The sequence below is a fragment of the Alligator sinensis genome, unplaced genomic scaffold (assembly GCF_000455745.1).
Source record: "Alligator sinensis unplaced genomic scaffold, ASM45574v1 scaffold1098_1, whole genome shotgun sequence".
NCBI lineage: Eukaryota > Metazoa > Chordata > Crocodylia > Alligatoridae > Alligator > Alligator sinensis.
This window is the reverse complement of record NW_005843204.1, coordinates 136418-162922: the sequence shown is the minus strand read 5'-3', so window position 1 is coordinate 162922 and position 26505 is coordinate 136418. Positions and strand designations below refer to the sequence as shown.

At 50.9% G+C, this 26505-nt stretch overlaps 2 protein-coding genes across 6 annotated transcripts in view; one reads left to right on the top strand and one right to left on the bottom strand.

The window, feature by feature from the left end:
• The window catches only part of ANKS3 (ankyrin repeat and sterile alpha motif domain containing 3), a 37047-nt gene extending 15038 nt beyond the window's left edge, over positions 1-22009 (top strand). For 3 of the 5 annotated variants that reach the window (XM_014526935.2, XM_025194423.1, XM_025194425.1), the window contains 9 exons: positions 237-352; positions 3740-3919; positions 4511-4635; positions 5059-5200; positions 5788-5960; positions 6692-6777; positions 7755-7838; positions 9256-9348; positions 9756-11411. In XM_014526935.2, coding sequence (XP_014382421.1) covers positions 237-352; positions 3740-3919; positions 4511-4635; positions 5059-5200; positions 5788-5960; positions 6692-6777; positions 7755-7838; positions 9256-9338 — 989 coding nt within the window. In that variant the 3' untranslated portion in view covers positions 9339-9348; positions 9756-11411. Of the gene's footprint in view, positions 1-236; positions 353-3739; positions 3920-4510; positions 4636-5058; positions 5201-5787; positions 5961-6427; positions 6592-6691; positions 6778-7754; positions 7839-9255; positions 9349-9755; positions 11412-20949 lie in introns of those variants that run through there. The other 2 variants (XM_025194424.1, XR_003092219.1) reach the window with 2 other exon arrangements.
• Positions 15727-26505, bottom strand: part of LOC102381952 (glucagon receptor-like) — a 15833-nt gene continuing 5054 nt past the window's right edge. Inside the window, exons 4-13 of the mRNA XM_006037958.2 lie at positions 24935-25056; positions 24401-24507; positions 24001-24157; positions 22075-22234; positions 21546-21606; positions 20236-20305; positions 18887-18975; positions 17370-17508; positions 16792-16833; positions 15727-16575 (exon numbers count right to left, since the gene is read on the bottom strand). Of these exons, the coding sequence (XP_006038020.2) occupies positions 16504-16575; positions 16792-16833; positions 17370-17508; positions 18887-18975; positions 20236-20305; positions 21546-21606; positions 22075-22234; positions 24001-24157; positions 24401-24507; positions 24935-25056 (1019 nt within the window). The 3' untranslated portion in view covers positions 15727-16503. The remainder of the gene's footprint in view (positions 16576-16791; positions 16834-17369; positions 17509-18886; positions 18976-20235; positions 20306-21545; positions 21607-22074; positions 22235-24000; positions 24158-24400; positions 24508-24934; positions 25057-26505) is intronic.

The following is a 26505-nucleotide window of genomic DNA, read 5'->3' as shown; positions in this document are numbered from 1 at the left end:
CCCTGGTGCAACTCTGCAGCTGCAGTAGTTGTTTCCACTCCCCCTCCCCTCCCCACCAAGTTGGTACTAGAGTGGCTGCCCTGGTCATCATACCCTAGTTATGCTACTGCTTAATTAGTGTAGTCATTGTCTCTGTAAGATGAGGTGATTCCTTCTCAATTCACTGCAGATGGTAAGGGCTGTGGTGGGATGAGGAGAGAAAGTAAAACCCTTTGTTGTATCCTTTTCCTTTCCAGAAGAAAACATGTGCTCCACAAGAAACTTGACAACAGTCAGAAGCAGCAGCAGCAGCAGTGAATGTCTGGCCAAAGCCCTTGGGGTGAGCAGTGAAGGGTCGCTGGAGAGCAATGAGGTGAGGCTTTTGTCTAGTCTCATCTTGCCCTGCCTTTTACCTCACCTTAGGTAGGCAGAACATGAATCAGGCACTGCAACCACAAACCCCCTGCCAGGGCTGTATATCTGACATGAAACTGTGGTTCCTGAGGATGGAGATGTTGCAGGGCAGCAGGGTGAAAAGAAAGCTTCTAAACCTGCGTAAATATAATAGAAAGGGGCAAGTCATTTTGTTTAGTCCTGATCCAGCTGTCTGTCAGATGCCCAAGTCCTTTCCCTGTACAGTTATATCTTGATGGGCAGGAACTCTCCAACTGCGACACTTTCCTTTTATCCCAGCTCTTGTGCTTCCTCTGGAACCAACTTCCAAGGGAAGTAGTGCTGGCTCCTACCTTGGGGGTCTTTAAGAGGAGGCTTGATAATACCTAGCTGGGGTCATTTGAGCCCAGTTCTTTCTCCTGCCTACAGCAGGGGGTTGAACTAGAAGATCTGCAAGGTCCCTTCTGACCCTGCATCTATGAATCTATGTATAGACACTAGTGGTGTCTCTCAAATGACTGAGCGGCTTTATAAACAGGAAAGAGAGTGATTTAGGGTAAGATTTTTCGAAAGAATTTAGGTCCTGTTGATTTTTTTTTTGGTGAGATTTGTGCTTCTAAATTGTGTAGGCGTTTCTGGGAACTTTTAGCTTAAACAAGTGGAAAGTTCTGGGAGCCCTGTAAATGATAGAAGTATGTGTGGGAATACTTTGGTTTGCACAGGTTTAGACTTTCCCCATCAGCCCACCTGTGTAGGTGCCCTGGCCTATAACCCACCTGGTGTATACCACAGGAAATTCACTAAAGGTGCTGCTGCCTCACTGACAACTGTTTGTAAATCCCAGGAGAACTCGACGGGTGGGGGGTGGTCAGAGATGAGCGTAGAACCTTCACTTCATATCTCAACAAGAGTGAAACGAACAACTGCAACCAGCAAGTCCTAATTCCATTCCCTTGTGATTCTTTGTGTTGGGCCAATTAAGCATCTGAGGGGCAATGATTTTGAGTGCTAAACAATGAAATTTCATAAACAGCCACTTATGCACCACAAACATGTCCCCTTTAAATTATGGAATGAATGGAGAAAGGGAAACCAGTTCTTGTTATGTGTGGACTTAAGTGACTCGTTTGATGCTGGATCTCATTAAATCTTGCCAGACTCACCCAAATCAAGCTACTTTCATGGTGAATGCTATCAGCAGCATCGAAGTCCAAGCACTCGTTTCTTGGCCTCTGCAAAGGAGAGGCCGTAGAAGTGAGTGAAAGTCTCTGCCTCCTCCTTGGAGAAGATTGAGATTCAGTTTGGCCAGTTTGATTTCGGGGACTTTCTTGGGGCCTCATACAAATAGCATTTTTGTCCAAAAATAAGTACTTGTCATGATTGTTTAGCCTCCCCAGGAAATAAGAGCTTTGTGACATGCTGGCAGGCTAGTTTGTTCTTTTCAATCAACCTCCCTTCCCTTTGCTGCTGGGCTCTAACTGGTGCTATCTGACCCATGTCTCTGTGAGCACTAAAATTCAGTATAACTTTTAAAATCTCTTTCCTCAAGTACCATGCTCTGATCAGACATGAGCAAGCCAGAAGGGAAGTCTCCTCTATCAAACTCTGATAACTGTGTAATGATAAGTATTGATGGAATTTGGAAAGGTGACACAAGACAGAACATCAGTTGGAATTAAGGGAGCAGAATGACAACATTACTTTGGGGTACAGCTGATTTGTTTAAGATGATGAATGATGAGACCAAAAGGAGTTGTCCAGGAGTTTGAGTGCCTGTGACATTTTTAAAGCTAGGTTCTAAATCTCTTGTAGTTTCATAGTAGGTAGGGCCGGAAGGGACCTGAGCAGATCATCAAGTCCGACCGCCCCCCTGCCATAGGCAGGAAAGAATGCTGGGGTCAAAAGACCCTGGCAAGGTGTCTATTTAGCCTCCTTTTGAAGACCTCCAGGGTAGGAGCGAGCACCACTTCCCTTGGAAATTGGTTCCAAATCCTAGCTGCCCTGACTGTGAAGTAGTGCCTCCTGATTATCTAGCCTGAATCTACTGTCCGTCAACTTATGGCCGCTATTCCTTGTTACTCCCAGTAGTGCTAGGGGGAACAGGGACTCTGCCATTGCCTGCTGGTCTCCCTTGGCCAGTTTGTAGACAGCCACCAGATCCCCACTCAGCCTTCTCTTGTGGAGACTGAACAGGTTCAGGTCTCAGCCTCTCCTCGTAGGGCCTGCCCTGCTGCCCCCAGATCATGCGAGTGGCCTCCTTGGACCTGCTTGTGATGCATCTGTGGATGCATGGCAGGGTGCGGTTAGCCTTCCTGTGTCCCCACATTGGCAGCCCACGTTCAACTTGGAGTCTATAATGACTCCTAGATCCTTTTCTGCCTCTGTGCTGACGAGAAGGGAGTTCCCCAGCCTGTACGTATGCTGCTGGTTCTTCCTCCCCAGGTGCAATACCTTGCACTTGTCAGTATTGAATCCCATCCTGTTCTCATCCGCCTACCCCTGTAACCGGTCTAGATCTAGTTGCAGCCTGTCCCTCTCCTCTAGTGTGCCCACTTCTCCCCACATCTTAGTGTCATCCGCGAATTTGAACAAGGTGCTTTTCACCCCTTCGTCCAAGTCGCTGATGAAGATGTTGAACAGTGCGGGCCTGAGGACCAAGCCCTGGGGAACCCCACTGCCCACATCCCTCCAGGTTGAAAATGACCCATCCACTGCCACTCTCTGGGTGCGGCCCTCCAGCCAATTGGCGACCCATCTGACTGTGTAGGCATCGACACCACAATCTCCTAATTTTTTAATGAGAATGGGGTGAGAGACTGTAGAGGGGGACCGATTGTAGGCATGTGCTGCATGAGTATGTTATAGTTAGGCACCAGGGGGGCTCCTTAGTTCTTAGAGCTGCTTCCGCATCCCTTTGCTGGTCAAAGGATTTGACATTTCTTTGGACTTCAGTATGTGGTGTCTGATTTCATTTGCAAGCCAAGAAAAAGGGAGGTCCCATTTTGGAGTAGTCAATGCAGCATTCTCAGCTGCCATCCCAAGACTGGAGTCTTCCTAGGCTCTGATTTTCCTATCGCTAGCTCTTGCTAACAAGAAATTTGGTCTTTACTAATCATGTACTTGGATTTTTTCTGCCTTGGTGAAAGTTACATGATATTGACCTTATTAATATGAATAAGACTAAGTATCATGTTTCTACCGAAATCCCTTGACAGACCCTGCCTGAAGTCAGACAAGAAGATGGAAGTGCAGCCCTGGACATTCTTACGTGCTACTTCACTCCCTAGGGATACAGTCCCCTGTAGTATTCAAGATAATTCTATACGTTGATCCTTTGTCGTTCAGTTTGCTGCTTGTGTTTTGACAGGACTCTGACCATGCCAAAAAGCTCTCCAGTCGGAAGCAAGCAAAAAGCTACACAAAGGTCAAGATCCGTTACAGCAGCAGTGACAGCCAGTGGTCGCACAGCCCTGGAAAAGCCGGAGCATCTAGTCAGCAATGCATGGTCCATAACCTCCCAGAGCCTCCTGCCTACACAGGGCCCCAGGTAACAGCCACAGGGGGAGCAGAATCTCCCTGCTGCATTGGGGCAAGAATGCATATGCCACTTATAAAGGTAGCTCTGTTCTGCAATTCCAGACTAGCCACCCAGATGGTGCTTGTTGCCAAACTTGCTAGTTCCAATGCACTTAAAACAAAGTAGCTACTTTTACATAGAAGGGCTTAGTCAGATATTGCTCTCCCTGATCACTGTGGGTCCCAGAGCTGCTAACCACAGCTCTTCCAGCCTTTTTTCTGGTCCCTATTATTCTCCCAATTTCAGTGCACCTGCTAGATCTAGTGTTAATAATAAACCATTCATGTCTGACGCAACTCCATCTGCCTAATGATGTTGTAGTGGTAGGTTGAGGAATACACTCTTTAGTGAGCAGGAAGACAGATGTGTGTGTATGTGGTGCCATTCTTTTCCATTCAACTCTGGACAGTGCTGAGGAAGTTATGAAAGTGAACAGAGCCTAATAAAGTGAGGGAGCAGCAGGTGTTTGTGCTGGACAAAAGCTGTTTGCCTCTTGTGCTGAGGAGTTAGGGTTCCTGTTCTCCATAGGCCTACTAACCTGTTTGTTTTGGCTGGCTGCAGGATTTGGCAACATTTCTGGAGCAGATCGGGTGCCTGAAGTACCTCCAGGTGTTTGAAGAACAGGATGTTGACCTCCGTATCTTTCTGACCCTTACAGAGAGTGATCTGAAGGAAATAGGCATCACGTAAGTCTATGTGGTGTAATCCCCTCCGTGGCACTGACCCATGGGTGAGTCAGGAGAGTTTAGCTGCTGAGTTCTCTTTCCAACCTCTCTCTTCCCATCCAGTGTTTTGCTAGTGTCCTTCAGTTTCTTGCCCTTCACCACCATGCTGTTCTAACCTGATATCCTCTGCATTTCTACCAATGCAATTTAATCCTGACCTGCAGGAAGCCTTGGTCTTCTAGCCTTGTGCCCTTGCACAATTCAAGCAATGGCCCTGTCAATCTTGTTCAGAGGTGCCCAAATTACTGAATATTGATGGATTTTTGCTGCCTCTAAATGGCCATTTATGGGTGTTTTGATGGGCCTGAGCAATAAAGACAGGAGCTTCTGAAGCCAGGTCCTTGAGAATTATTGCTATTAAGTGCTTGTTGCTTACCTCTCCAGTCTGTTTGGACCCAAGAGAAAGATGACATCTGCCATTGCTCGATGGCATAGCAGTGCCCGGCCACCCAGTGATGCCCTAGAATTAGCATATGCAGATCGGCTTGAGGCTGAAATGCAGGAGCTGGCCATTCAGTTGCATAAGGTAAGAACTATGGCTCTAAGCTCACAGGACAGAGAAACTGTCTGTGGGCCAGCTGCCAGTGTTAATACTGGCTCAGAAGCTTGTGTCAGACAGTTAAAGTGAACAGTAAAATAGTTTGCGATGCCTCTTTGAGGCAGGTAGTTTTGGGGGAAGGAGCTGAGTGTTTCCAGTGTCTGGTCCAGGGGCAGAAAAGGTCACATAAGCCTTGATGCTGATTCTGCACATCTTTAACCTTTTATTTTCAGTTCTGGTGGGGATGCTGATCATTCTTCCTGATCATTGTCCACTTATGCTAAGGTTGGGGCACTCACTTTGCAGAAAGTCTGTTCCAAGTGGAATCATGAAAAGCAGGGCTGGCCTTGCTTTTGAGTGACCGCACATTAAGGTGTATGGGGAAACTTGTCTGGTTTCCATCTCACCAGTAACTGGGTTTCTGGTGGGCTGGAGATATTTGCCAGGGTCCTTTGTGGCTCCATATACCACTAAAGCAGAAAGCTCCACTGGTATTTCAGCAGAAGTCAGGCGTCTGTTTTCAATGTACAACATTCCTGTTTCGGTCCCTCTTCTTCCACTCTCTTCTGCTATAGAGATGTGAAGAGGTGGAAATGATGAAGGGACAGGTGTCCCAGGAGCAGGAGTTGCGCGCTGTGGTTGAGAGCTGTTTGATGGAGCGAGATATGGCCTGGAATGATGTCCAGCTTCAGCTGCAAGAGGCACAGGCCATCACGAGAGATGTTGGGGTCTTACTAGAGCAGATCAAGTAAGTAGTTCCAAGGAAAATTAAGAAGGGGCCTACCCCAGGGAAGCCATCCCAATGTTCCCATCCACAAACAAGATCATCAGTCTAGTAGTTGGTGTTGACATTGGTCTTGCCATTTTAGTTCACCTTCCAATGAGAGGAACAGGAGCAGGGAAGTTTGCTTTACCCATAATCAGGAAGAGCTGAAAACTTGCTCTGTTTTTTTTAAGCAAAAGCTGTCTAAGGGCCTGTCCACACACAGAAGGTTGCACTAGTTTAAGTGAAGGGATTTGAACACCAAACCATTGTAGCTTTCTGTGTAGATGCTGGGTCTAAACCTGCTGAGTCCTGGCTTAGCTTTACATCTATGTTACAAAGGTGCCACACTCGTGTGTGGATCAGGCTTGAGTATCATGCAGACTTTGATAGCCCCTAGCTTAGGCCTTCTCCTGCTCATCCCTGCCCCTCCTCCTCTTCTTCCCCTGTAGCTCCTCTGTGGATGGGGCAAAGATAGCTGGGGAGATGGACGAAAATCTCAGGCACATCTTCCGCAGCCTGGGAAGGAATGAAGAGCAGTTTGTAACCCTGTGAGTTGCCAAACTGAAGAAACGTTTCCTCTCAGTTAATTGTGATCCCTTGGCAACCCAAGCAGGTATTTACAGGGCATAGTAGTGGCTTCTGGGCCATGCTGGCATGGTGTTTTCTAGGAGTGGCCATGTGCCTTGCTAACAGGGTTTTGTCCCATTTGGCAGAGCCTGTCAGACTGAGCTGTCCTCCCGGCTGAATCAAGAACATGTGGCTAGCAGGAGGCTGGAGACAAAGGCACAGCTGAGAATGGGTGAGTGCAGAAGGCTCGGGTGAGAGGGGCAGAGCCATGTGCTGCCCTGGCTCTGTATAGTTACAGGGCTACACAAAAAAGATAGCAAACACAAAATCAGACTAAGCAAAAAATACAGTTACTGGAGTAAGTACAAGAGGTGCCTTAGAAAAGGTGCCTTTTTAGAACTGAGAGTGCAACTAGTGAGTGTCTCTCAAATGGCTGAGCAGCTTTCTAAACAGGAAAGAGTGATTTAGGGTAAGATTTTCCAGAGCATTTAGGTTCTGTTGACTTTGGTGAGATTTGTGCTTTTAAACTGTGTAGGTGTTTCTGGGAACTTTTATCTTAGACAAGTGGAAAGTGCTGGGAGCCCTTTAAATGTCTGTATTGATGGAAGAATGTGTGGGAATACTTTTGTTTGTGCAGGTTTAGACTTTCCCCATCAGCCCACCTGTGTAGGCACGCTGACCTGGCATAGCATTAGTCCACCTGGTGTGTACCACAGGAAATTCACTAAAGGTGCTGCTGCCTCACTGACAACTGTTTGTAAATCCCAGGAGAATAACAGGGGGGGGGGGTGTCAGAGATGAGAGTAGAACCTTCACTTCTTAACAAGAGTGAAATGAGCAACTGCAACCAGCAAGTCTGATTCCATTCCCTTGTGATTCTTTGTGTCGGACCTATTAAGCATCTCAAGGGCAATAATTTTGAGTGCTAAGTAGCAGAATTTCATAAACAGCCACTCGTGCAGCACAAACATTCCTTCAAATTATGGAAGGAATGGAGAAAGAGAAACCAGTACTTGTTATGTGTGGACTTAAGTGACTCATTTGATGCTGGATCTCATTAAATCTTGCCAGACCCACCCAAATTGAGCTACTTTCATGGTGAATGCTGTCAGCAGCATTGAAGTCCAAGCCCTCATTTTTTTGGGCCATGCAATGCAGAGGCTGTAGAAGTGAGTGCAAGTCTCTCTGCCCTTTATCTCTCTCTCCCAGGTCTTGAAGAATGGCCAGCTTCCTTGAAATCCTTGAGCCTGCCTGAGCTGTCAACTCTCCTAGAGGAGTGTGTGGGAGAAATGGGTAAGATGGATGGTGGTCTTGGGGCTCTTGCTGGGGACCTGTGGCATGTCTGCTGCTTTGGGAAAAAGACCTTCTTGGGTAGAGTTTTTGCAGTGTGACTTGTATTGGGGTGTAAGCCTGCTCCCCTTTACGATCCAGATGGGACTCTTTATACTCTTGGTGCTGGTGTGAGTCCCTTTTTGTATATTTTTCCTGCTGCCACAGCAAACCACACTGCCCCTGTTTGAGAGCAGACCTTGGACAGCTCCTCTCTTTTTCTCTTTTTGGGTATCCCATCTCCATTCTTATATTCCCCCCTCCCCAGTCTTGTGTTGCAGAAGCCTCAATCTAGCCAGTGAGGCCCCCCTGGGGGCTCCCTTCAGAGCTGGTGGGAGCCACCATCATACTCACCACAGGCAACATGCTGCTGCACTCTGCCTTGCCCTGGCAGTGAGCTTATTGCCTACACAGTGCTACCCTGCAGCAGCCTCTTTCAAACAGAGTTCTGGCACTTTCCCCTCTCCTGGTCCCAGGTGCACTATTCCTCCCAGGGCACAGGTCTTCTACCTTGCTCCTTCAGCCCAATCCCTTGCCATCAGTGCCTGTATGTTTTCTGTGCAGTGATGGGGCTGCTTTGCTCCTTCTGTTCTTCTTCATCTTTCTTCTCTGTAGAACATGGCTTTGTTGTGCCTGACACTTCTCTCACTGTCCCCATGCAGCATGTCAGGTGCTAGGAATGCAGCAACAATGCCAGCTATCACTCTGCAGCAAGCCTGCCTTCCTGCCAGGGGGAGTACTGGTCAGGACCTTAAGATTATCCCCAACTCTTCTCAAACAAGCCCTAGGCAATTTCTTCCTGGCACTGGGAAGGGGGGGGGGAGACTCCTATCTTATGCAGAATGCCATCTGTAAGCTGTCCCCCATCCAGTGGTGCTAGAGCAGCCTGGGGCTGTGCGGCATTTGAACCCATGGCTTTCTGACTCCAGTGCATGCCAAAAAGCTACTAGAGACTTTTGCACATCAGCCGTAATTACTCTCCTCAATAACTGTCCTGTGGCCCTTGCCCCTCTTACAGCCAGGCACCTCAGGGTGGTTCTGTGGCTCCTGTGTCACCTTGTGAGACAAGAGTAGCTTTTTCCCATGCGGCCAGAGAAGCTGACTGGGACAGAGTCTGCTTTTTCCCTGCTTTGTCCCCTGCTAATATGGCTGTGCTGGAGAAGATTGTTCTCCCTAATTGCCCTCACTTTCTCCTGTACAGCAAACCATGCAGCTGCCTCTCAGGGGTCCCTGTACCGTTCTCCTAACTGGAAGCCAGAGGAACAGAGGGAGGGGGGCTGGGTTAGAGAGACCCAGGAATAGGGTGGCCTGACTCCACATCTTCCTTGACTTGCGTTGTCTGGTGTGGTAGGTAATGGTGGGTTTTCTCTTTGGTCCATAGGGAAAGCCCTACAGTCTGTGACTCAGAACCTTACCAGGCTTCAAGACCAGGGACGGGACAAGCAGAACTGGCCAGAGCCCTAACAGAAGAATGGTGAGTGGGGGCTGGGATCAATGTCAGTGTCCGTCAAAGGCTGGTGCCTCCCTTCACTTTTCTTTCTGTAGCTCTGCCTACATGCTTCCATCCAGATCTGAAAACCTCTTGAGGGTCATTGCAGTCAGCTTGAGCGTTTCAATAGGCCCCTTAAAGTTCCTCACATGAACTGCTGCAAGCCCCTGTTCCCAGCTCCCGTTCCTCTGCTCCTAGTGAAGAGTTAATTTTCCAATCTGCCCTCCCTGGTTGGGGCCTTCATAGATTCATAGATGCTAGGGTCAGGAGGGACCTCAATAGATCAAGTCTGACCCCCTGCTTAGGCAGGAAGGAGTGCGGGGGTCAGATGACCCCAGCCAGATGCCTATTCAGCCTTCTTTGTGAAAAGTGCCTGTCTCCTTCCCCTGCAGGAGTTCTGACGTCGGGTGACTGTTCCACCCGGAAGCTGAGTGAGTCTGGGAGAATGAGCACGTGGGCTGGTCCGACAGTTCAGATCCTTTCCTCTCTGAGAGTGCAGAGGGAAGTTGAAGAGGCAGCAGGTGCCTGGAGGATGGTGTTGATCAGCTGGGAGTATGCTTCAGAGAGCAAGAGACAGCAGAGAAGAGGAGTCATGTGAGCAAGCAACCCCATAGTCCCAAGACAGTTGCTTTCCTCATGCCAAGAGTTAGTGCATTAGCTGAAACTTTGAGAATGGAGGAGTCAGTTTGCCTCTGGCCTCTCGTGGAGACCCTACCTACTTTGCCATTCAGGGTCACGTGATTTTGAAGAGCCAACTATAGTCAACCAGCCAGATTTTCACACCTTCCCCACACTTCTCTGAACCCTTGTAACTCTTCCCTCTGCTGTGTGATATCTGCCAGGAGCTGCCCCAGGAAATGTACGTGGAGCAGCAGTGGAGGCTGGACCAGTGTTGGCTAATGGGTGCAGCCCTAGAGGTTGAAGGAGCCAGAGCTTCTCAGGCCATTTCAAGAGTTTGGCCTACTCATTGAGGCTTGTACAATCTGAAGCAAAAGCCTTTGTCCCTGCCCAGTTATCTTAAGGAGTAGGATCCAGTAGCCCGTATTTTGTGTTGTGCAGCTCTATTCTCTTAAGAGCTGCTTCTTCCATCAGACTGCTGTGGCTAAACTATTAGGCTTCTGCCTCCATGGATGTCAGTTTTAATTTATCTGCATCCTGCTAGGCCCATACACTCCCTCCTTCCCTATAAAGAGCTGCCTGGGTGCCCCCCAGGCAGTGGGGCCTGACATGTGCCCTTGATTTTTTCTCTCAAGCTTAAAACAGCCCAGGTGACTCCTGGGTTAACCCTTCAAGAGGGCAGCTGTGAGAGGTGCCTCCATGCTCCCTGCCATGCTGAGTCAGCCTACTCCCAGAGGTTTCAGACACAAACAGCTTCCCCTGCTGCCATAACACAGACCCCTTGAAAGTGCGCCCAACATGTGAGTTGGAAGCACTGCAAGGAGGTAGCATCTACTGCTCTTGCCTGCTGTGAATTCAGGCCTGCCCTCTATGCACTTGCGTGTGACAGGTGCTTAGTCATATTGGGCATTGGGAGCAGGGGTCTCAGCCTTGCACTGGGCACTGTAAAATGTCCCTCTCGGGTCATATTCTGACCATTGGTCTCACAACCCATCCCTTCCAGTGCTAGCCTTAGCTAAGGCTGTTTTCTGAGTCCTCACTCTCTCCTCTAACATCAAGAGTGCCCATCTTGAAGGGTCACTTCCCCACACTATAAAATCTCTTCCCTCCTGTGAGAGCTAAGAACGTGCCTTCACACCTGCCTCAGCCTTGGGCTCCTGTTCTTGTTCCACGGGCTGGGAGGTGCAGTGGAAAGCAGCTACATCTCTTTACTGTGCTCTCATGCAGGCTGGAAGTGGGGTAGATAGGCTCTCTGAGCCACGAGCACAGAAGTGAGGAGATACAGAATAGGGCTCTCTGAAGTCCTTGGTCACAAACTACTTCAAGATCGTTTCAGGCTGGACATAAGGAAGAATTTCTTTACTGTCCGAGCCCCCAAGGTCTGGAACAGCCTGCCACCGGAGGTGGTTCAAGCGCCTTCATTGAACACCTTCAAGATGAAACTGGATGCTTATCTTGCTGGGATCCTATGACCCCAGCTGACTTCCTGCCCTTTGGGCGGGGGGCTGGACTCAATGATCTTCCGAGGTCCCTTCCAGCCCTGATGTCTATGAAATCTATGAAGAGCTGAGCAAAAGAAACCTTCCTAGCCTGCAGCTCTGAAAATGCTGCAAGCCTTCAAGCACTTCCCTGCAGTATGCCTTTTGATGCCAGGCATCTCTCTAGAAGGGACTTTCTTCAGTATCTGTCCTTGCATCCCAGAAGCTGGGACTTCTCAAAGAGCAAGTGGGAACTCCATTAGCAGATGCCACAGAAGGAGACTGCCTGCACTAGGTACTTAACCCAACCTCCAACACCCACATGCTGCTCTGTTCCTTGGAGATGTCTGGCCTCCAGCTTGTCTGTAGCTAGAGTTGCTGTGGTTGCCATTTGCTCCAGGAGCTGGTCCCCACCTGTATGCAGGCTCACAGGGCTCAGTGTGACTTGTTTCTGTGAGGTGACTTCCAATACTGTGCAGTGATTTGTGCCTTGACTGTGTGTGCATTGCCAAGCCTCTGGCAAAAGACCGTAGCCCTGCTGCGGGAAGCTTACAATGCAGTGGTTGTTCTTAACTGATAAAAGGGAAGGATGCTGGATTTTTTTTTTTACAGTGGATCTTGACTACAAACACCAAAGTGCAAACTCTGACCCCATCCTTTGGGCTGGGACCACCCTCCAGTCAGCTGCCTGTTGCCATAGAGAGTGGGCCCTTCCAGTCGGCTGCAACCCTACTCTGCATGCAGTGGAGGCAGCACCTAGAGCAATTTGTCCCACAAAATCAGTTTGGTTGGGTGTCTTTGCACCTTCCTGACTCCTGCGGCTGAGTGGAGGTGGCCCATGGGAGGTGGCCCATGACTGTTCCCAGTATACTCAGGGGGTGGCACTTTCATGTGCTTCCATTTTACTTTGAAACTTGAGACCAAAACTGTTGTGTGTTTTGTTTTGCAAATGAATCAATGATTTGGATCTGTTGGTGCTCACTTGGCCAGGTCTGCAGGATCAGCAGAGTGGTGGGTGGGGGCAGGTTTTCCTGCCATGGCTCAGAGCAGAGTTCCAGGAGTTGGCAGCACTGTTTACTCTCCGTTTAGTGTCTTTGATTCCAGTACCTGTGGATAGGGATCTCACTGAAACAGAGCCTGTGAACCCTTCAAAAGAAGGTAAAATCTCTGAGAGAGAAAGGAGAGCTTGGCTAGAGTGGGACACTTGGCTACACTGGTAACACTTTGAGCCTGGCTGCTTGTTCCTCCAGTTCAGCTCTTGCAGGAAGAGTGGGGGGAGCGGGTGTAAAACTAGTTTTAAGATACCACTTGAGTTTCATCTATTACACACTAATTAGGAACCTCTGTGATCCCTGGCGTAAGTTACAGCAGCTTCTGCACTGTCATTGAAACTTAGCCATGTTAAACTACATCCCTGCCTGCAGCAGCAGCATAGGTCTAGAATGGAAAAGTTGCTCTGCACTCATTTCATTTATTATAAACCTATGCCTCCCTTGGGGTCTTCCCTTGTTTTGATATAAAGGTGGGTGGATTTGCATGCTGGTTGCCCATTGAGTTCCATAAGTCTGTCTGCATGAGACTACACTTGCTGTAGTTGGGTCAGTTTGCTCATGGGGATGAGGGGGAGGTGGGGGGAAGCGAGCCCTTAAGCAGAGCTCTCTAACAGAACCTAATGCCGCAAAGTTCTCTCTGCATCAGGCAGTAAAGATGGGCTAGGCCTGCCCTGCACGGGGAAGCAAGGGAATTGGTTATCTTAAGTTGCTAAACAAAATGCTCATTTAGAAATAGGCTGTTTCTGGTCTCCTGCCTGTGGGCCCCTCTGGAGCATGGAGAATCCCTACAGCTGTATTTGGAGCTGGGAATTCTTTCTCCCTTAATAAGAATTAATTACATCAGGCCTCTGACAGCCCCTACAGACATGAGCATACACTCAAATGGATGGCCTGGTGCAAACATGGTGCTGTGAAAAAGTGCTAGTGACCTGACCTGGGGTCTCATTCTGACCTCATGATGCAATTACCTTTACAAGCACCTTGACCAACCTTTCCTATTTCATCCCTGCAGACATTAGCTTTGGCTGACTCAGGCCCCATTTCTAATGTTGTCCCCTGGCAGTGAAGGTGGCAGGACTTGAGTCTCTTTCTGAACAGAACCAAAGCTCTTTGCAACTGTTCCCTCGTAAAGGAAGTGGCCCAATGGCTTTGGTGCCTTTGAGGCCAGGAAGAGAACCCAAGTCTCCCTGTGTCCTAGTCTAGTGCTCTGCTATTGGCCAGCACTAGTGAAGTGACCTTTGTGTCAGTTCAGATACCATTCTGCTGGACTGTGCCCTTTGACCTTTGCAGTGGCCTGCTAGGAATGGAGGCAGCACTTAGCTGTGTGGTAGGATCCTGTCTGCTGCAGTTTCACAACAGACCTAATTGAAATACAAAAAGAACCAGTGCAGCACTTGTGGAGTGTAGGGTCTCTGCATTAGGCTGAGGCATATTAGTCACCCCTAGTTCAGGTTTGGGTTTCCACCTGCTGGCAGCAATCTAAAGAGTTGGTGCAGCATGGGGGGTTGTGGTGCCAACCTGAGCCTGAGGAGCGAGGCTTCAGCTCCCAGCTCCCTGCTCCAGGCCTTTCCTGGGCTGAGGCTGGGGGCTGGGCACAGGTCCATGCCCTGCAGCTACTGCCTTCCTTTCCTCCATGCCCAGCTGGCAGTCCCTGGCAGAGCGGAGCAGCACATTCAATTAAAAAATTAAACATTTATTTACGTGTGAAAAGACATTGAATGTGCAAAGTGCTGTCCTCTGTATCAGCAGCTCTGTAGCTAACAACAAAAGGTCATGCACAACTGACCAGCTGGCCTCCAACCCGGATGCAGCCAAGCCCAAGGAGGTCTGGGACAGCTCCTTCCCATCCTGTGTAGCATCAACCCTTGTTGTGCTCCAGAACAATTATTGGTATAATCCTCCCTGTGCATCATGTTGTGTCCCTCCAGAGATGTGTGGGGGTTCAGACTTCATGTGCAACCAGAGCGTTATTGGTATAGAAAGCATGCCCAGCTGGTGGCTCTTGAGTGATCTGGGTAGAGCTGCCTGGTGTTCAGATTCTCATGCCCAAGGGTCCACATTGCAGAAAGCTTCTATTGCCTGCTTTGCTAACCTTGAGGACTAGCTAGGTTTTCCTATGGTTTTAGTAGGATTGTCCTGATTGGGACATACTGGCCTTGGTCCTCAGCTTCCAAGCTTAGTCCTTAGGTAAGTTTGTGTCAAAGGGGCTGGGCCCAGGCTTTCCAGGGAGCACCTCTTGGCACTTGACTGATTGCACTGCATCAGCTAATACCTCGACATCCTGCTAGCAGAAGAACACTGAAAACCCAAGTCCTTGCCCAGTCAGGTTTGGGATCTCTGCACTCACTATATCAGTGGGAGCAGGTGACAGAGCTGCCATTCCCAGCTATCAAGATCCCTGCATGTTTCTCCTGCAGGTATCCAGAGGTATTGTGCAGATGAAAGGAAACTTTTTGGATGCAGTCCTGGCTGATGCAGGTTCCATCCTGTGGAGGTAGATATCAGGTGCTGTACCATCAGGTTACTAGGAATCGGGGGGGACTGTTCGCTAGGGCTGTGTGAAATTTTGCTGGCAGTTTAGTTTCAATGCTGTTTTGACTTGTTTTGAGCTCGAAACAGCAAAATCTAAACGAAATGGAGAGCTTCAAAACAGCCTTGAAATGAAACAAGGCAAGTTGAAACGTTTCAAAAATTTAGAAACGTTTTGAGTTTCGAAGCTCAAGCTGGGCATGCCTGCAGGGAAACAAACTAAAGTGGGGGGGAAGGACTGCTCTCATTATTGAATGTGTAGCTGGCCAGTGACTGTCATCCTTTCCTGAGGTCTCTTCCAATCCTAGTGCTCTGGGGGAGGGATGGAAAAACTGCATAAAAGGCAGCATTGTTTGAACTGCCCTGCTTTCTGCCTTGGCATCAGTTGAGTGAGGGTGCACCTTAACATACACAGTGTGTCACCCCCCCCCCTCCCCCCAATGTCATGAGTTTTGCCTGTCAGCAGCTAATGGTGCAGGGCCCCAGAATCCAGAAGCCCTGCACCTATCGCCTTGACAGCTGACAGGCTTCATGGCCTCAGCAGGGGCTAGCAAGCCTGCAGCTTTCACCCTGCTGCGCCTTGCGACACAGGTGACACTGTGTGTTGAGTTTTGCTTGTCCACAGCTTGAGGTGCAGTTTCCTTGAAACCCCTGCACCTATCTCCTTGAAACCTGGCAGGATTCATGCCCTCAGAAGGAGCTACCATTCCTGCAAGTTTCATCCAAATCAGGCCAGTAATGACAAAGTTATAGGCTGTTTCGAGCTTCCCCATAATAGCCTATGGGCAAAGCGTCAAAACGGTGAAACTTTTGACAAAACGAAACGGAACAGTAGTTTTGAATCTAAACGAAATTCGAAATGAAAATGCTGTTCCATTGAAACTTAAGTCAAAACAGGACGATGCTGTTTTGCACAGCCCTACTGTCCACCATCCTCTGCCTTGGGCCTTCCGTGTCCTGCTATGCAGTGAACCACAAAGGAGTTCTCTCTACGAGCCTCCCATGTCTCCAGAAAATACAGCCACGGCTATGTGTCTTTCAAAGAGCAGAGTCTACCTCTGCTCAAGTGTGCCTCAGGATTTGCTGTTCAGCTGCAGTGGAGGGGACTTGGTGTTGAAGAATCGCAGTGTCCACCATCTCACAGCTAGTGCAGTCTCTTTGCCAGTATGCAAGGCTCTCAGGTGCAGCTGTGCTTTGAAAACAGTTACTTTGCCCTACTACCAGCACAACCAGTAACAGCACTCCTTATGCCTGGCTAGTGCTCCAAGTCATCCTCGCTGCTGCACACAGCATCTGCTATCCCCAGTGCAGTTGGGCACGAGCAGAGCAGAGGTGTGGTACCAGCTACCATGCAGTAATAGGTGCAGGGGCAGGTCATGGCTTGGTCTGCCCCTCTAATAATTGAGATCCTCATGGCTCTCTCCTGGGTTTCAGGCAGTGTGCTGGGTGCTGTGCCAATGTCATCACTGTGTGCAAAAGAGCATGGGATGGTCTAACTTCCAGAGCTGCCATTTCTTCTTCATTTCAGACTTCACCTACCCAAAAGGAAAGGAGCATGTGAGGTGCTTTTTCCCAGGCAGCCCCTTTCCACTAACTGCCATAGAACTCAGCATCATTCATTGTCCATTCCCAAGTCCTCACCAGCAAGGGCACATGTTCTTGGTCAGTCAGAGCGTGGCCACCTAATAAGGACTGGATTAAGGGAGGTCTATAGAATAACCCCATGGCAGACAGAGCACAGGGGTGCCTACCTCTTTGTTGGCAAAACAGTACAACACAGCAACCAAGAAACCCTGTTGGGAGAGAGAGAGAGAGTGAGCACAGGCATGAGAGCCAGACAGAGTGCTTAATCTGGCTTGAGCAGGTGCTGGTAGCTGCTGCTCAGTATGTCGCATGTACCTCATGGCCCGCTTCTAGGGGACAGCCCACTACAACTGAGCCCCTCCAGAGAGGGAAGCTCACCCATGCCATGATGCAGCAGAATGTCCTACCCCAGCTCCCATGTCACTCCCCCTGGCCTCTTGAGACAGCTTTCTATTAGGATTTGGGTGTATTTAGGTGGCCAACCAGAAACCGTTCCACCAGCCCCTGATAGGACCTGGATGCATTCACACCCCTGCTTTCCTCCCAGTATAGAGCATACAGCCCTACTGATACTAGCCACAGGGTCCAAGGAGGGAATGCAACTTGTGGCAAGTGCACTGACTGGCTTCCATGGATGAACTGAGGAAAAGACTCACGCTCTTTTCTGGCTAGGGCAGAGGGAGAGAATGCAGTCACTGTCCCTGCCCAGCACAGGGCTCCCAGCTCCCTAGCATTCCTGACTCGCCTGGAAAGAGTTGAGGAAGAGTGTGAAGAAGACCTTGATGTAGCGCAGGATCCCCGTAGTTTGCTCATCTGTGGCAAAGATAAAGACGACCTCGTGGATCCCAAAGAGCGGGATGAGGGTCAGCGTGGCCTTGGCCAACCTGGAAGCAAAGGGGATTCCCACCACCAACAAGAGTTAATGGGAGAGGGAATAGGGCCTGTGTTTGGAGGCCTGATGCAGGCAGCGGGTGAAATGCCCAGAGCAGATTGCTGGAGTTTCAGTCCCAGCTCTGTCCCTGCCTGTCAAATGGGACAGGTGTCAATTAGGGGATAATACTGGCAGCCTGTCCTGCCAGGGTTCTGGGAGACTAGTTAGGAAAGACAGTGCAGTCCTTGTTTCTTTGACTATGTAAAAGATTGACAGGTGGGACTGGCAGGTGGCAGCTGAGTCAGCTATTAGAGTTGGATGCTTGGCAGGGAGCAGACAGCAGAGAAGTTGGAGGGGCTTGGGAGGAGGTGGGTTGCAGATGGGAAATGAAATGGGATGGTGAACACCCCCCTCCCTGGTACTCCTCCCACCATTACAATTGCCTGCAGCTCCCCTTGCCTGCAAGGGCAGCACCCTGGGAGGGAGGGAGAGACCCAGGGAATGATGTTCTGAGCCCACAAAGCTATTTGAGATGCAAAACAGGAATGTTTTAGCCTCAGGAGGAAACCTGGGGAGGGAGTGAGGAGAGCCCTACCCCCAGTGAGCCAGTAGGTGCTGGGTAGGCATTGCCTTAGCATGGACCCATATGTCCCTGCTCCACTTTCTTCCCGTATCCCAGGTGAGCACTCTACCCACCAGGCTGCTGGCTCTGCTGAGGCAAGTCTCAGTCTCTCCTGCTGGAGCTGTCCCACTTTATACAGATGATTAAACATTCACTGGAGCAGGAGTCGGTACCCAGGTTTTCCACATCCTCCATGTTGCCACGACCACCAGGCTGTTCTGGGTGAGTCTCTGACTAGAAGCTCCACCCCCAGACCCAAGAAGCATGTCCTAGGGGATGTGCCATCCAGAACCAACACGTTCCCACAAAACAGCTTCAGATTTGACCAAATGGAATTTTCTGACAAAATCCCCGTTCCGTCAAAAAACCCTCCCAAACAGCTCTAGTCCCAGCATGGAGCCAGGCAGGGATGGGGCACAGCTGGCTGGCACTGGTGCCCTGCAGGAGGTGAAAACAATGGTGACTGCAACACGCTTGATTTTATGATGTGGGTGCATGGCCCCAGGCCTCTGCCACATTTCTTAGCAGTCCTCAGGGTTAGCAACCCCTGTCCTGCAGCTTTGGCCAGGAGCCTACGTGGACATGTGCTTGCATATGCGCACATGTACACATTTGCAGCAGAGAGCCTGTGCTGGCTGCTCCTTGCTAACACCCCCTGCCTGGGTCCCATGTCATGGCGACAGGTTGCCTGGCCTCAATGGCCAGAAGGAAGGACCCTGGTCTCCACTGGCTGTACACCTATGGGCACCCAGCTGCAGCATGCACTCACCTGAGCTTGTAGTCAGCGTAGCCCTTCTGGTTTGCCCTCAACTTAGCCAGGATCACCTTGAGAATCCTCACGAAGATCAGCAAATTAATCTGGAGGAAGGAACATTGGGGGGTGACTTCACTCAGGCAGGATGCCCTTGTGCGTTGCCACATCCCAGCCCTCAGGATGCCTTCTTCTAACCTACCCCGTCTGCCATGAATATACAGGATTAACCTGGAAGTAGTGGGTGGGACCCCTGCATACTGCAGGAAGTGGGTGGCAACCAACCTCTTGGGAGGAGGGTCCAGTCTTGGAGAATGACCCCAAGGCCCATGAGATCCATGGTACTGAGAACAGCAAGAGCATTCAAATAACCAAGACACCATAGCATGGTGTGTAATTACAGGCTTGGACACTATGGGTGACCATCGAGCCACAGATGGACTCCCAGAGCAGTCTCCTAGGATGCCCTGGGTCAGGGGTTGACAACCCCTGGCACACGTGCCAGAACATGGCACGTGAAGCCATTTTGCTCATCACACCTCGGCTCTGGGCAGGACCCTGCCATCTACCACGAAGCCCAGGCTGTTCGCCACCTGCTGCAAGCAGCCCATGCTGGGCAGGAACCTGAGCCTGGTGTCCTCCTGCCTGGAGCCAGGCTGCTTGTAGCAGGCAGCTGCAAGGCTACAAATGGCTGCACCGGGGTCCAGAGCCCCAACCTGGTTTGTTGCTGGAAGCAGCTGCACATGTGCCTCAGGGCAGATGGCAGGGAAGGGGCTGGGGCTGCACAAGGATCAGGCCCCTTGTGGCTCCCCTGCCATCTGCCCCTGGCACACCAACATCTTCCAAGTTAAGGTTGCAGGATTTTGTGGCACTTGGCCCAAAACATTGCCGACTCCTCCCTTAGGCTCTCCATACCAGCTGGAACGGTGTTCCTAGTGTCTCCCCATGGTTACCCCAACAGCCCAGGTCAGGATCATACAATTCTGCCTCATCTTCAACAGAGAGGTTCAGCTGTTGGTGAGCACAAGTCTCCTCCCTGCTCTGATACCTGCTGCAGGTGAGCAAAGGCCAAAAGGTGTTGGTGCTATTTCCTGAGTGTCTTAGGGCAAGTCCCTCCCCACTCTATGCCTCTGTTTCTCAGCTGTGCAATGGGATAATGATACTGAGCTCCCCCTCAGGGGAAACTCATTGGGTACCATTAGAGAAGGGCACAGCTCTATAGTTAGCAGAGGCTGGGCTGTTCCCAGAGGCTGCGTTGTCCCTGTGCCAAGCTGCCATGGCAGTGACCAGCTCTGCTGCTCTTGGAATGGAGCAGCCCCTGTATCACTTGATATTAGACACAAGAAAAGGCATCTGAGATCTCGTACCAGGGATGCCAGCAGGATGGGGATGCGGATGATCCACCAATAGGCCATGTTCTCATTCAGAGCCCAGCACCTTCAACACAGGACAGAGAGAGGTGTGAGGTTAATACAGGGCACTGGCCACAGGGCGGGGGAAGGGAAGGGGTTGCACCCAGGGGGCGAGGGAGAAAGAAGCTACTGGACCTTGAGGATGTGCCATCCCATCAGAGGGAGGTGTCCACCCCTCAGCCTGATAGTACTGCTGGCACTGAGGGAGTGGTGCCTCCCTGTTTTCTTGAACCTTCCTCTTCTGCCCTACCCATCCCCAAGTCCCAGTCAGCCTTCTATTTCCAGCAGAGGCCAGCACTTGGGGGGGAAGATGCCTGGCACACCGGGCATAGCACCAAGCCTGACTCGTTCCTGGAGGTTGTATTTGGAGTGCCACAGCAGCTGAGCAGGTGAAGCCCTCTGTGGCTTGATCTTCCCATCAGATTTAGGGGGCATATGGCAGTTTCAGCCAGGGAAGCTCCTTCCTGGTCTGCTAAGGTTAGTGTCTCAGCCACTTGCGGTATGCTGTCACCAGGGACCAACATCCAACTTCCTCACGTGTTTCTCTTAAGCCTACTCCATGGAGTCAGGCAGGACAATCCCCTAGAGCAGGGCTGGCCAACCTGCAGCTCTGAAGCCACATGCAGCTCTTCAGAAGTTAATATGCGTCTCCTTGAATCTTTGCACAAGCACATGGTGACCAGCTTCCATTGGAGCAGGGAAAGCGGAGCAGGGACACATTGGAAGCTGGTGATCCATAAACAGGATCTTTCCCAGGTCCTTTCCTACTGTTCTTGGAGCCAGCAATAAATCTCAATGGGCCCGACCAACCGGCACAAGGAGCTTTTCACCAGAGAGGCATAACTCACAGGTATTACACCCATGACAAAACCCTGCTAGGAGAGTGTGGGGGAAGCAAGTGCCAGAGAGCAGGAGTGGGAGGTTGGGGTGGCCAGTTTTACCTACCTAAGGGACTCAAAGACCTTGGCTGCTGCTACTGCATCACACCAGAAAAGACTCTGCAAGAGGCCACCATTCTGGCACTCCCCCTAAGCTGGTGCCTGGGCCTGGCACCCTACTCGCCCACACCTAGTTATGCTACTGTGCCCAGTCCATGAGTGAAGGGCAGGTGCCCTGTATGAGAAGCAGGCTGGGTTAAGGGCAGAGCCCTCTGCTCCAAAACCTTTCCATTTCCTGCAGCCATTCTGTGCCATGAGACCAAAGCTGGAGGGCACTCATCAGCCCCTGGAGGCTCCACCCACACATGAGCAGAGCTTGGCACTTACTCTGCATTCTCCTTCAAGTATTTGGCCATCATCCACGGCACCACGAACACCACAGGAGTTCCTGCAAGTCACACAGCAAACGCAGTGAAAACCAAGCAGCCACCTGAGCTGAGAAGTAGCTCTCACAGGCAAAGGGCATACACTGCCTCCCAGGTGGGCAGGGACCTATTCTGACATCCAAGTTAAGGACAGTCCACAGCCAGTCCTCCACTTCGCACCCTGCCAACCAGCTATGTCTGTCATGTAGGCACCGCTAGAGGTCATCATCCACCCACATCAGTTACCTGATGATTCCTGAGCGCACTTGCAGGGATTTCTGATTGTCTGCTGCTGCTTCATGACAGCCTCACAAAACCAAATGGAAGCCCCTGGTGACTGAGGCCCATGTGTCTGCGGGTCTGCCCTGGTGAGGCTCCCAGACCTCACCCAGCTTCTTGCTCTGTTCTCTGTAATTCCAGTGCCTAATGTAACAACTGCCTAACAATGGGCACAAGACCACATACACACATGCACCATGGCACCTCCTTACCCCAGCCCAGGTACAGGTAGAGTGTGTAATAGTTCTTCTCAGAGAACACTGCTCCAATCAGGAGTTTGTACAGGTAGACAGCCTCCACCAGGAACCAGTAGTGATTAGCCAGAATGCAGTATTGCATCACGACCTGAGCCACTCGGCAGCCAACTGCAGCCTGCAAGGGGAGCCCCAGAGGGGGAGTTATTCATGAGGAAGAGGAGGCCCAGAACTCCCCTGCCCAGGGGCTTGGGATAGGGCAGGTACCAACTTGCTGCCTGCTCAATATGGTGGCAGGGGCTATGTAACAGGGAACCCTAGCCCTGTTACCAGAAGGCAGGTCAGCCCCTTTAAGACTTGAACTTTCTGGGCATAGCAGGCTGGTAAGGTGGGGGTTAAAAGCTGAGCCTGGACAATTAGTCAGCTGACCAGAAAGGACTATAAAAACCCTGGGCTGGACAGCTAAAGGGGAGGAGTGTGCCCAGAGCTCCCTGAAGAGGCTTGGTGAGTGGTCCAAAGGCTGGAGGAGAGGAAGTACAGAGGACCCCTGAGAGACAGCAGCAACCCCAGAAGAAGGACTGTAGCTGACAGTGGGGAGTCAAATCATGAATAAATGTAAGCTGGTGTGCTGCCTTTAATCGCATCTTCTCTTAGTGGTGGTTATTGCCCATGGGCAGGGCTGTTCATATTTGTTGTTGTTGTTGTTCTTATTGAATAAGACTGGTGGTTTGGGTAAGGCTATTTGGGGAAGGAGGAGGCCTCATTGGAACCCCACCATAGCGTGGGAACTCTGGTGCCTGCGTAGGTGCAGTGTTTGGGGTACTCAGTGACAGAGAAGGCACAGTATTCGGAGCACAGGCCCAACGCTAGAGAGGGCAAGCCTAAAAGGCCAGGTGCACGCAGGGTGTGACTGTGCATGGGATTTTTTTTTCTTGTTTTGAACTGGGACGTTGGAGGTCTGGGGCCTTTGCCCAACTTCAAACTTGTGACCCTCTGGCTATGGAGGGGTGGTGGATGGGCCTTTGGGCTAGGGAGGCTGTGCTCCAGATTGGAGCCAAAAAGGAGGGCCGAGAGCCCCAAGAGTAGAGAGCTAGAGCCTCAGAGTCAAACCCTACCTGGTGGGTTTAGATGGGGAGGCCTAGCTAGAGAGACTGGGTTCAAGGCCAGTGTTGGCAGAGGACCCCAACATACAAAATCAATAGGCAGTCTCCCGCTTATATTTCCATCAAGACGTGGCAGACGAGTAGACAGCAGGAAGCCTTAAGGGGACTCCAAGGATGCCCCCACATAGGGCGCAGATAATGCAAAAGATGGCACTGGGGAGAGTGACCTGTTATAGGCTGCCTGCCTCTGGGCCCTCTACTGCGGGTGTGTGTATGGTCTAATGACAGCAGCAGCAGAATAAGGGCCACAGGGGGATCCATACCAGACCATACTACAGAGGGGCTCCTTTCCCCTGTTTTCAATGACCCTGTTGATAGCCAAGGGTTTCAACTCTCTGCCCAGTGCTGGATGGGCAGCCAGAGCAAACAGAAGGGCTGCACAGCAGGTCTTCCCTTGCCCTGCAGGGGCTATGTCACTGCTGTAATAGGGACATCCAATGATGGGGGAGCTGATCTCCACTGGGCTGCGTGTGGTGATTCTGAGCAAAGTCTCTTGTGCGCGCACACACTTTGTGATGCTGATTCAGGATCCTAAGCAACTTGTGCAGAATTCGCTGATGTGTTAGACTCCCCCTTTGGCTGCACCAATGGAAGGATCAGTGCATGTCAGGCTGTGTTGGGGCTGGAGGATCTGGTTCTAGCCAGCAAGGTACTAGCCCTAACTCTAGCTCCCCACCAGGCTAGCAGGTTATGGACCTCTAGGCACATGGGATAACTACAGCCTGCAGTAAGGAGGGGTACATATGCACTGCTCAGCCAGTGGCTTTGGGGGAAGACTTACCTCATTACTTAGCAGCACCTCCCAGTCGGACACCTGAATGATCGCCATGCCCCATCTCTTCTCCAGTAGTGCATCTTTGACAATCACCGAAATTGCTCGCAGCCCAAAGGAGGCAAAGAGGTTGGCGTGGATGTAGTTCCTTGTGCAGCGGAGTTTCCTGGACCCAGGGAGAGGGGACCATGTCCAGCACTCATGGCAGAGCTTTGGAAACCTCCCCCAGAAAGGGGTCTGTGCCCAGTATGGCAGACTTCAATAGCCCAGCCCCTCCCTCAGCAGGGACCAGGAGCAATAAGGAGGGGCACTGGCTGCACAAGCTCTCCTCTGTACCCTCCCTCCCCTCCACCAGCCGTACAGTGAGGCCACAGCCTCTGCTCCCTGTGGGCTTGAACCCAGGCCCTACCTGAAAATGGTGAGGATGAGTAGGGCAGAGATCAGGGTCAGGACCGACAGGGAGTAGCCCACCGTGTAGAGCACTTTGAAGCTGACCATCAGCTTACGGACACTTTCCTGGACACAAGCAGAGTGAAGCTGGTTAGCTCAGCCCTTGAGTGCCCTTGCTTCCCACCCCACACTAGGTGGGCATGCAGGGAGAGGACAGCATCTCTCCAAGCTGGCAGAGGTACTTGCTCTGCCATAGGCATTCAGAGGCTTGGGTTGCAAGGCCATGCCCAGGCTGTGTCAGTGCAGCTGTGGGCAGTAGGGTCCCATGGGGCCTTGCCTTGGGGCCTGTCCTCCGTCAGGGAGCAGAACCTCAGCTTGGCAATGACCTCTACAAGGGACCAGAGATTGGCATGGATGGGTGAAATGGGAAGCTCTGCTTAGCTAGGAGGTATGGTTACTTGGGGAAAGTGAGAGACAGGGTGGGGTCAACACCCCCTGTAACTGACTGGGCAGCAGAGCTGGGACAGCCCCACATCAGATGCAGCAGCCTCACCTCCTCTGTTGTGGACTCCATCCCCTCCTCACACTGCGAGTAGTCCCTCCACGGCTGCGTGCCATTCACCAGCACCCACTGCCCATCAGGCCCACACTGGCGACTCACAATCCCATGTTTCACTGCAGACACAGAGCACACAGGACTCATCCTTCAAGCCAAAGTGCCTCAAACAGGGTTTCTCCACATTCCTTGAGTAAATGCTTTGTGGGTGTCGTGAGGGTATCCTCTGTCTGGGCCTATGGCTGACTTAAGTGTATCCACATGTGCAAACACCCTCTTTCCCACCCCCCCACCCCCGCCACGGGAAGGGAATCGGGAAGGGCCCCAGCACCACCACATGGTTCAAGGGTGCAGGGCTGGCCATCGCTTATAACTCTGTCACTTGAGGAGGGTACACGGCCCATGGAGACAGCAGAGATGGATGGGATGGGACAAGGCCACCTGGGCCAGGGACAGTAATACACCAAGCAGTTGGGCACATTGGGAGAATGAGATATGGGAACATTTGGGTTCCCTGGGGATTCTAGGGAAAAAATTCAAGGTTGTGTCTGGGACCAACACAAAGCAAATGCCCTGACAGATTCAGATGCAAAGGCAAAGAGTTCTCTCTTCTTAGAGGGATTTTTCAAAAATTAAGTTTTCAATAAAATGGGAAGGGTTTGTGAATGGCAGCCTGATGTTGACTTTTTAAAACCTTATTTTTTTTTGTTTGTACAAGAACAGTCCATGAGAACTGAGACAAATCCCTCCTGCACCATACGGCTACTGCTCACTCCGTGTTTTCCTCCAAAGGAAAAACTTTTGCAGTTGATAGCATCTGATAAAATAGGTTGTTGCCTACAAAAGCTTATGCCTCTCTGAACCAGTTAGTTTCTAAGGTGCCACCTGGCCCAGCCTTCTACCTGACTCCAGACTAACATAGTCCAAGTCCAGACTAACATAGGCCAAGTCCCAGAGGACTGGAAGAGGGCCAACGTGGTCCCCATTTTCAAAAAGGGGAGGAAAGAGGACCCGGGCAACTATAGGCCAGTCAGTCTCACCTCCATCCTTGGCAAAGTCTTTGAAAAAATTATCAAGGCTCACATTTGTGAGAGCCCGGCAGGACAAATTATGCTGAGGGGAAACCAGCATGGGTTCATGGCAGGCAGATCGTGCCTGACCAATCTAGTTTCTTTTTATGACCAGGTTACGAAACGCCTGGACACAGGAGGAGGGGTGGATGTCGTATACTTAGACTTCAGGAAGGCCTTCGATACGGTATCCCACCCCATACTGGTGAACAAGTTAAGAGGCTGTGACTTGGATGACTACACAGTCCAGTGGGTGGCGAATTGGCTGGAGGGTCGCACCCAGAGAGTCATGGTGGATGGGTCGGTTTCGACCTGGAAGGGTGTGGGAAGTGGGGTCCCACAGGGTTCGGTCCTTGAACCGATACTCTTTAATGTCTTCATCAGTGACTTGGACGAGGGAGTGAAATGTACTCTGTCCAAGTTTGCACCCCCCTAAGGGTGAGGTGATCTTTTATACTTATTACAACAAGGCAAGACTTCATGGTTAACAAAAAAAGC